At 37.9% G+C, this 11,069-nt stretch overlaps 1 protein-coding gene across 2 annotated transcripts in view; it reads left to right on the forward strand.

The window, feature by feature from the left end:
* The window catches only part of EXOC5 (exocyst complex component 5), a 40,519-nt gene extending 35,643 nt beyond the window's left edge, over positions 1-4,876 (forward strand). For both annotated transcript variants that reach the window (XM_024223812.3, XM_024223818.3), the window contains exons 16-18: positions 361-469; positions 1,088-1,303; positions 3,245-4,876. In XM_024223812.3, the coding sequence (XP_024079580.2) occupies positions 361-469; positions 1,088-1,303; positions 3,245-3,433 (514 nt within the window). In that variant the 3' untranslated portion in view covers positions 3,434-4,876. The remainder of the gene's footprint in view (positions 1-360; positions 470-1,087; positions 1,304-3,244) is intronic.
* Positions 4,877-11,069: the final 6,193 nt, after the last annotated feature.

Genomic DNA, 11,069 nt, shown 5'->3' on the forward strand with positions numbered 1-11,069 from the left:
CTGGCCAGCACATACTGTATTGCATTCCAGGATAAAGAGAACTTTGGAGCAGAGACTTCTCAAAGGCTTCTATCTAACTCTCGTGCCCCTACCACCTTCAGAAAATCAGACTTGTCTTGTGTACTAAAATTGTATTGTATAGCAGCTTCAAAAATATTTTTGATCTTTGCAGTTCATTTTAGCGTGAACGTCTTTTTATATTAAATGGTGAAACTCATTTAATGTTCATGAATTTGTAGAAGTGGTGGATAATGGATTTCTACTTATATTTTTTGTGGGATCACTTCAGAATTTTTAAATGTTAAAACCAAGTAAATGAAAACTTTTATTTTAAAACACATGTATATTTTAACTTTAAAGGACACTGAATTGTATGATTGGTCAGATGAAGCACATCTTGGCTGCAGAACAAAAGAAGACAGATTTTAAACCAGAAGATGAAAACAGTGTTTTGATTCAGTATACTAATGTGAGTAAACAAATAGAGATTTGTCAGTAATAGACAGTAGCATTTTGAAGATAATTTGAGCAGTGTTGGCATTTTGATAGTGTATGTCCAATTACATGTACATCTGATTAACATTCAGGCTTGTTTCACTCTATGCCAAGGATTCTCGAACTCCTTCACAATGTGGACCCTAAACTTGGTGGGAGTATTCTCAGTTTTGTTGTATAATAGTAGTGTCCAACAGCCCCAGTCAGACTGGACGAGGTGCCGTACAAACACAAACTCCCCCTCCCCCAAAATACCATCTAAATTAACATGGACCAAAACTTAATAGAGTGTGTGTCATGGATCTGCCTTCCCATTTGCAGGTCTTTCCAGTGACAATGGCAACAATTGCTTACCCAGAAAAGTAATATTAGGGCAGTATTTAATGAATGTATGGATGTCTTTCAATGCAATTTTTCTGCTGAAAATGAGGAACGTCAGCAGCAAATGGTCAGCTGGTGATCCACAGACCATTATGTGTGAGCCAGTGCTCTATACGTTGCTCATCATTAATCTGAGACTTTGCTTTCCAAATGTTTTTTAAGAGGGGAAGCGTCTCTCTAATCAGTTAACTTACAAGCAATCTTTTTATAGGCCTGTGTCAAAGTATGTGGCTATGTCAGAAAGCAAGTGGAAAAGATTAGAAAGTCTATGGATGGTAAGAATGTGGACACAGTTCTGATGGAGCTTGGAGTTCGTTTTCATCGACTTATTTATGAACATCTACAGCAATATTCCTACAGTTGCATGGGAGGCATGTTAGCCATTTGTGATGTGGCTGAATACAGGAAGTGTGCCAAAGACTTTAAGGTTAGTGTATGTATACTTAATATGTATGGTGTTATAGAGGCATACATAAAATGCCTGGATAGCAAAACAATATTTTTGTTGGAAAATGTCGTCCTTCATATAGCCACATTTCACATCTTTTGCCTTCTATTCACAACCTACCATAAATTTTAGACTTTAGATTGCCTGAGTACCATGGCAGCAGCTTTAAACATTTAATAAATGACGCCAGCGAGACCGTCTTTTCCGAATAGTCCTCATATCTATCTCCTAAATTCACTTGCTTTGTGTCATGAGCTTACCTGAGTCAGTTGAGCATCTCACAAAGCAAGCTTGTCCTGATTTTATAAATCATAATAGCCACCTGGGATTTAAAATTCCAAAACATAAAAGTCCTTTGGTGGCTTAACCAAATGGTTTAGTCAGAGTTAGGTCCCTGACCAAGCAAGGCTTGGTTAAAGCAGGGGAAATCCTTCCTCCTTGTTCCAGCTTCAACCAGAACTGGCCTTTGGAAGAAGCAGTCAGCCCATTTTATCTTGCCTGCTGGGCCTTGATTGGCTTCTGTCTGCTTCCAGCCCTTCTAGCTGCTGGAGAACTAATCCTTATTGGTGCTGCAAGCAGCTGACCTTGATTGGCCTCTAAACAGTTCTTGCAGGTTCAGACTTGCTGCTTTTTTTCTCACAGACATATTCAGGTGGAATGGGTCAAGGTGGTGGTGGGGATTTCAACGGGGATTAGCAAATGCCTGCTACACACCAACATGCATTATTTTGAATGTAATTCAAAAACACACTGAGTGTTTTCATGTGTATGTAGGATTGCACATTGAAATAAGTTAGGAATGTACGCACTGCCAGACAAGATAAGACCTGTGGTCCATCTAGTCCAGTATTCTGTCTTCAATAGTAGTCAGAGGCAGGTGCAAGAAACCCTGCATTAGACAAATGTAATATAATCTGCCCTGCATATTAGGTATCCTCCTAATCCCTTTTAGTTAGAGATTTAAGACCACAGACATCTAAGGATTAGTCTCTTGCAAAATTTGTTACCATCACTATTATAACTCTGGATATTCTTTTTATCCTAAACATCCCATCCCTTTTTGAATTGTGCTAACTTTTTGGACACAACTTCCTGTGGCAATGAGTTCCACAGTTTACTTTCATACAACATGTAAGTAATTTCCTCCTCCTGGATTTGAATTTGCCATATTTAATTTAACTGAACACCCGCTCATTCTTGTGTTTGAGACCAAACAGAAGCTGCCAGCCGTCTCCATATCATTCATTATGTTATATGCTTTTAAAGTGTTATGAAGCTGGCTCATTTTTATTATTTCCAAACCAAGCTTCTTCAAATAGCAGAAGCACCTGTCCTTAATGAGAGTTAAGTTCATGGCAATTTTGAAGCTTTAATGAATCAAGGCCATGTCATTTTAGAGCACACAAAAAATCTGAAAAAATTCTTTGTGCAAACTATTTTTTCATGGTGGGATAACAAAAATAAAACCGAACTTTACCAAAAATAAGAAATAAGCGGGTAACTTCTTCCAGAAAGCTACAATTGCATGTAATTGGGTATTATAAAAATACCACCTCAGTCATAAGTAGTGTAACTATAATATTGGTGAGTGGTAGCGGTAGTTTGTTGCGGGTGGTTTTTTTGTTTTGTTTTTTGAACAATTTTTAAACAATTTTCAAATTCTCTGAATGGTCACATCTCACATTTGTTCTGAAACAAAAGTACCCAAATTCATATACGTTTTTAAAAATTAAATCTAGCTTTTGAAAATTGCTTTAGTCTGTTTTTTACAGAAGACACAAATGAGTCTCCTGTGTGGAAAATAGCACTGACATTCTCGATGAACTTTGCAGCAGCTATTTCATTATAAGACTTACACTTACTTTGAGCATTTTTACTGTTTTTGTTTTCTCTTTCTCTCTCTCTCTCTCTTTCAAACAGATTCCATTGGTGTTACAGCTTTTTGACACCCTGCATGCACTCTGCAATCTTTTGGTTGTAGCACCAGATAACTTAAAGCAGGTCTGCTCAGGAGAACAACTTGCTAATCTGGACAAGAACATCCTTCACTCCTTTGTTCAGCTGCGAGCTGATTATAGATCTGCTCGCCTTGCTCGCCACTTCAGCTGAGCGTGCAGACAAACATGTTGTACCATTGCCAGGCCGGGGGTGTTAGAAAGCACAGGGAATAATTTCTTATTAAACAGCAGTTGTAATTTTTGTGGGACAATGACTGTTCAGAACAAAACAGCAGCCATATTTAAACCAGAATTTATTTGAAGAACGTGAGCAGATATAATCCTTAATTCATATTCCTTAAACTACAGTTCCCCCAGATATGAATTTCTGCAAAACTACTTGCCACTAATTTTCCATTGGAAAAACATTGGTGAAGGAAGGCAAGCGATAAATTGAAAGTATTTTAGTCCTCAATCCTGAATTATCTGATACCATTTGTTAGACTTTAACCACAGAGCATAGCGTAGGTAATGGATTACATAGAATAAAACTGTGTAAAAACATTCATCAATTTTAATGACTTAAACTTCAGCACAGCTAATCATAATCAAATTATCTTTGCTGATTGGTGTTTCTAAATCATTTCATTCTTTCAAAATGTTATCCTACGCTATACAATTTCTTGCTTTAATTAATTAGCTTTGAATTTCTCTGAGATGTAGGAGTAACAGAAACACTATCCCAAGAAAGATGTAATTTATTCATTGTATAGAACTTTAAGCTAAGCTAAATTGGAGAGGGGTTTTTGTTGTTGTTGTTGGAGCCCACTGGAATGTATCAACTTCGTATGAACTCATGGCACTCTGTTTATTATCTGTCTGATAATGGCACTTTTAGTTTTGAATATGTTCCTAAATGAATGCAACCACCTTGTTTTAGATTTCATTACTGTGAGGTGAAGATGCTTGTTGTCGGTTTAACATAATAGAGACTTGTTTGTTTTTTATTCTGTACATAAACAAATTGAGATTGCAATGGAAGTGAAAGGATGAGGTATAGCCCACACATTCGTCTGTAGAAGAGGAAGAATTTGTATTAAATCTAGCCAAAATCCAAAGCTGAAACTTCCTATCCTAAAGTTAAACTATTCTCAATACCTGAGCAACATAAAATAGTTGAAAGTGCAGAAACTTCTCTTCCCCTTTATATATCTAATGCTGGGGATAACTATTATTGTATGTGTGTTTAAACAATAGGAACTTACTCAAGGTGCCTCTGAGATGGATCCATGCTGGGTACAGTAGCTGAAGTGAAGTAATGGGGATGATGAAATATTTGGGGTAATATTTCCCAACAGTTGAAAATTCTGTAGTAAGTGGTGACATTTTAGAGCCAGAGAGCTCCTGTGGAAACCAGATATGAACTGCATTGTTTCCGTGTTCTAAGTTCCACTCATTATCACTGTGCGGATCATCTGTAGCGCTCTGTCTTAATTCTACTCTGCAGGCTTGGCATATTTTCTGCAGAACTTTCTCTCCCTTCTTCTGAGTAGGTTTTCCTAAAATCTACTTTGTCTCTGTTACAGCTATCCTCTGCCAAATTTTTTAAAACTTCCCAGTCAAAATTGATTTTTTTCCCTTTATTTTATATTGAGCAGAGAATTATATTGGTAAACAAGAGAAATCAAGTATGCCAGGTTTTCCTCCAAAGCATTCTGGGAAACTGTGGCTGCTTTGTCCAGATGTATAGCTCTATTCCTTGGCCATGGCAGAATCACAGAGAGTTCTGGATACTGGAGGAGGCACATGCTTGTACTGTTGCCATTTTTAGAAAGCTCTGATGTGAATTCAAATTATACCTCTCTGTTACCTCTGTAACTTAAAGCCAACAATTTTAAGATAGTGGCTTTACTAACCAATATAAAATCTTTGTACAAAAAGTGTCAATTTGTAAACACTTCAGAACAGTAAACAAAACCACTAGGCATCATTTTAAGACTGCAAATTACAGAAGTGCTTCAAAATGTCTTGTGTTGTAAATTTCTTGTTTTGAATTATATTTTAAAATTATATAAAATGTACTCACCATATTGTTTACTTTAACTGTGGTGTTTTCCATGCATAAATTCAGTGCAATATTCTTTATTATGTCTATTAAAATGATGATGAGATAACAATAGGTGAATACTTAGACATGTAAACACTCAATAAAAAATATTCCCTCCATATGCCTTTTTCATTCCATTCCATTTCCATATTCTTATCTTTATATGCAATTGTATAAATCCCCTTTATTAAAAAAAAATCAATAAAAGTAATTTTACTGATCACATTTATCGATAGTGTGGGCCTTCCCTTCCCACTTTTAAACAACAAAATAAAAAACATAACACAAACCTTTTATATAAGAGACTATTATTACGATGAAGTTTACTGTAAAAATAAATTTTGGGTTGGGATGTGGGAGAGCTATAATTTTTATACATTTTGAAGTTTATAGCTTTTATAGCATGTAATTTAGGAAAATATTTCCCGGAGTTTCTGAATATAATAGCAGTACTATCAAAAATACAAATATGCTTTTTTATGTGTATGTAATGAGTTAAAAGTACTACTTTTCTAACGTTCACTCTTGGAACATTGGCTTTTAACAGGCTGGCAGCCAAGTGAATGTTAAAGAGGAGGTATGTGTATGTGCATGTAATTATGCTGTCTCCAATTGGTTAAAATGGTTTTGCAGTAAATTATTGTAGGTTGGAAAATAAGCTGTGTTTTTACAAGTCCTACAATTTATTAACATGACTTGGTATTGTATTGTATTTGCATAAGTGCAGAGGGCAGAAAAAAGCAGGCTCTTCATAACAATATAACTCAACAAATATAAAAGAAAAAACAAAAATCAGGAAATGGAGGGTGTGGTGGACGAGGATGGAAAAAAGGAAGTTCTAGGTGGTTAGAAACAGAAGATAGTAGAAAGACCATGAAGATGGCATAAGCTAAAAGGATCTGGAGAACAAGCAATTTGTAAGTAAAAAGCCCAGCACCTGAAAAGGGAATGCTAGAGTCCTAAAATATGATTTAACCGGGCCCATATATCAACAATATTGGAGAACAGACAGGATTGTGATCAGAATACTTTATACAAGATCCCAGCCTTATTAAATGAGATACTGCATTCTGCGAGAAGTGGGAAATACACCAGCAATCTGCAGTTTAATTGGAGTGAAAGAAATTTTTCTGGAGCCAAGCTTGTTTTCTTTTTCGAGGCTGTCAGTGGTCTGTAGAATGGTACATGGCTGTTTGAACTGCAAGATACTGACATGCAAAATGTCAGTTTACTGTGGGTCTCAAGGAATCAGTAAAATAACTTGGTTTTTCTACCTATCTCTAAGTGCGTATAAAGCACCTACCATGGTTTTATTTAAGTGCTGCACATAACTTACAAATACAGTGAGAGGTGCCTCAAAGGCAGTCCGACGTCGTCTGTATCTAACTGGTGCCCGTCTGGGTGGATGTTCAGTTTCCATCCTGAACTAGGTTGTATTCTGTCTCTGTGGGGAATGCAACGGCAAGGAGGTGCATCTTATTTGATGACCGAGAGGCTAGGACTCTTCCTGCTGTCCTTTGGAAGTGTGCCCTGTTTGGCCTGCTGGCTCTATCCCCAGCTTCCTCAAGTCTGTGTATGGGTGCCAATAAACCTAGTGCGCAGGATGATCTTATCTGCCATGGAGGATTCCTGGAGGAAAGATGACCTTTGAGATAACGTTGGACTGTTGTGGCAAGGGCTTTGTCAGTCTGTTATCAGACCTCTGAATTGACTCAGTAGTGCAGGAGGAACCGGTGAAGGCTGTTGGGGGACAGACACCAGCTTCATTGCCCTCACCTCCTCAAATATCAGGAGAAAGAGCAGGCAACTATCCTCCCCGCTTCCTCTCTCCCCCTCAAGAAAACCCTCCCCCCCAAAAGTACCTCATCTGAGGGAGTGGGAGTTTGAGAGTTCAGTTACTGCTGACCACTCGACACTTGGCTATGATCTTTCCTGATCTGCCTGTGGGTAAGGCTGCACCTCGCAGGGATAATTCCCTTCTGAGCATTGCAGGCGGGAAGTGGAGCTGCAGGCTGATTTGTCCAGCACACACTCTCCTCACTGGAAAGATTTGTCTTCATGTATAGTGCTACACTGGTGCAGCTGTGCTGTTGTAATGAAGACACTACTCTGCTGATGGGAGAGCTTCTGCCATCAACATAGTTAATCCACCTCTCTGAGGTGAATTTAATAAATTAAAAAATCGTGGGACTAACATTTGCAGACCATCACTGCTTATCCCTTTTCCCCACTACCATCTCTGTCTTGCCTGTTTAGATTGTAAGCTCTTTGCGGCAGGAGCTATTGTCTCTTACTCTGTAAATGATTCCTCACTCTTGGTTGGCATTATCCTAATACTAATAAATAATAAAAAGAACAGGAGTACTTGTGGCATAAGCTTTCGTGGGCTACAGCGCACTTCTTCAGATCCGAAGAAGTGGGCTGTAGCCCATGAAAGCTTATGCTCTAATAAATTTGTTAGTCTCTAAGGTGCCACAAGTACTCCTGTTCTTTTTGCAGATACAGACTAACACGGCTGCTACTCTGAAACCTAATAAATAATAGTAAATTTGCAAGAGTTGGCAATGCTGCTCTTGAGTGGATTTCACTTCCCAATCCCTCTTTACTCGTCTTGTATTAGAGTCAAGTTTCTTGGGCTTTAAATCACTGGAATAGATTTCACCTTTTGATTAACTCCCAAACCTGCTTTTGCAGCTTGTAAGAAAACGTTTGTTTCCAAATGCCTTTGTATTTTAGTGATCTCTAGAAGAATTGCAGTTCTGTAGAAATTAGTTTTTTAGTGGTCTCCAGATGAGGATGGCAACAGCTAAAAGTGGGTAGTCCAACCTGATGAGTGAAGGTGAAGTCAGTCAATATATAGTGTGGCAAGATCGTACTGTTTCTAAATCAAAATGAGTTCGGCATTGCCTACTGAGGAGAATGCGTTGCTGGTCTCCATTGAGCCGAGGTTAGGCTAATGATCTTGCCAGTATAAGCGCAGTCATTTTGAACTTAGCAAAATACTGACTATTACAGTGCAGCCATAGAAAAGCCAGTTAACGTGAGCTTTAATCTGAAACCTTTTTATAACATTCATTTTATTGTAAACAATTCATTAAAATAACTTGCTAAGGCTTAGACAAGTGGATTTTTGAAGGCTGCTCATTCTACTTACCTATCCATCCAAAGTCAATTTGAGTCTGAATATATAACATTTTACTTATAATAGCAAACAACTTCAGAGAAGACATTTATTCTGGAGGCATAGATTCAAACTAGACAGCAATGATGCATTACAAATATATAATTATTTGCACTAATATTTGAGCAGGTGGAATGGATTAGTACATGGTCAACATTACATTGCTGATAACATGTATTTTTCTGTATTAATATGTACTGTGCAACATGTATTAAAATGGTCAATAATTCATTTTAACAGTGATACCAATATTTATATTGCTGTGTTCTGCAGACAGCAGAACGAATTGGTAAAATTTGCAAAGCTGGGCTAGATTTAACTTTAAAAATATTTAAAGACCAGAATTAATTCTCTCCTTTAAAAAACAAAAGACCTTGCTATTTCTTTTTAAATGTCAGTAAAATTGGGAATTGGCAAAGTATGTATAATATCCACTGTCTGTCTGAGGGGATATTTAAAAGAGGGTGGCAGGGTGGGTGTGAAGAGATAGAGACAAGTGACTTACATAAGCTATTATCTCAAGGACAGGTAAATAAAATATAGAATTGAGTAAGCAGGAATATTTACTACAGATATAAAGGCTTGTCTACATGGGGACACTCAGGAAAATTAATCCAAATTAACTAAAATTGGGAATTTATAGTAGATTGGTAAAACCGCATAAAACCCTTGTGTGGACACTCTTATTTAGAATTAAAGTGGCCTTAATTCGATTTAGTTGGTCTTCACTTCCAAAGTGACTTAATATGAGACACCTTAAAAGGACCTGAGCTTTAGAAAGTGCTGAGCACTCACCCTCTGAAAATCAGGCCCCTGTAACATGTCTGAGGTTGGGCACCCAATATGAGAACTGGTCGGGAACTTTTTCCCGATTTCTTTTCCATCAGAAAATACTGACCCATTGAAATTAAAACTTTGCAAAGACACTTAACTGGTTTTGATTTAAACTTTAGTCAGGAAGATTTCTCAGGGCTAGGCTGGAATTTCTGGTCAAGACCACACAGATAGTTTAGAGCAGGCTAGAGAGACTGTTCAAAGACTACCACATCTGCCTTTCCCCCTTCTCGCTGCAGTCATGCACTGGCCACAGCTCACCTGGACGAGCAAATCTGTCCTATTTGCATATATGCAGGTATTGGTGTACATACAGTCATCTCTTGCAGATAGCTTTGGACATGGCTGGTTTCTTTTTCTGTTCTATGTAACTTGTTTATCTTAAAGTAACATCATGTATCCAAAAAGCTTCTTTAAAATGTAATGGCAGCCTGATATGTATCTAACACCACCTGCTATTAGCATCAGTGTGAATGAGCACCCTGCTGAGATGGACAAATAAAGACTTGCTTAGCTATTGCGAATCATCTTGCTTTTGAACTTGCTTTTTCCCTGTACCAGTGAGAGCACAAGTAATAATTTAGAGGTAGAGGGTTAAGTGTCGCACTACTGGTTGAGACCACAACTATCTGACTGTTACCTAGGCAAAATAATTGTGCCAAATTCATTGGTAGTGTAACAGGCACAACTCCATTGACTGGAATGAAAATATTTAATTATTTTATAATCATGCACATTAGACACATACCTTGGGCTTCTTATATAATGGGAGATTTCCTTTGGAGCATAAATCCAGCATCACTTTGAAACCACTAATGCTGCTTCAGTGTAACAATTCCCATACATTTGAGATAAAATAGGTAAACTGCTTGGCTGAATTCTAATTTAGGAGAAGCGCATCACCATTTTCAAGTTGCTCTATTAACCCCTGCCCCCCCATACATTGCTAAATAAATTCGATAGCTGAGGATCAAAATTAGTTAAAGTAGTATGTAGGCATTACAATTTCAATTTAGCTGCTTCTGCTCAAATCACAAACTAAGCCCTGGTCTACACTGGGGAGGGGGGAGGGATAGATCTAAATTATGCAACTTCAGCTATGTGAATAACGTAGCTGAAGTCGACGTATTTAGATCAACTTACTGTGGTGTCTCCACCACGGTGAGTCGACTGCTGCTGCTCCCCCGTCAACTCTGCTTGCGCCTCTCGCGGCGCTTGAGTACAGGAGTCGACGGGAGAGCGCTCGGGGGTCGATTTATCGCCTCTAGACTAGACTCGATAAATCGATCCCTGCTGGATCGATTGCTACCTGCCGATCTGGTGGGTAGTGAAGACCTACCCTAAGATAGAAGTTACCAAAATGCCAGATACATTGCTGGTACGTAAACTTAGCGCTAACCTTAGGGTATGCATATTGGATACAGCTCACTTTTTGGTGACTTGGATACTAGGATGGTACTTTAGTTAGAAGTTGGAAATTATCCTTTTCTGGGAATTGAAAAGTAGCTCGAAGTTACTTTTGGGGGGTTACAAACATCTGCAGTATGAAGTACAATAGATAGTAGTCCCTGTAAAGATGAGGTAAGGGTTTTATGAAATTAAAACACTTTACCTAATAAAAATAAATTAATATTTGGTCCAAAAAAGTGCATAAGAAATCTGGGATGAATGGAGATGCAGGATTTA

Source organism: Terrapene carolina, unplaced genomic scaffold (genome assembly GCF_002925995.2).
Source record: "Terrapene carolina triunguis isolate 2854851 unplaced genomic scaffold, T_m_triunguis-2.0 Scaffold189, whole genome shotgun sequence".
NCBI lineage: Eukaryota > Metazoa > Chordata > Testudines > Emydidae > Terrapene > Terrapene triunguis.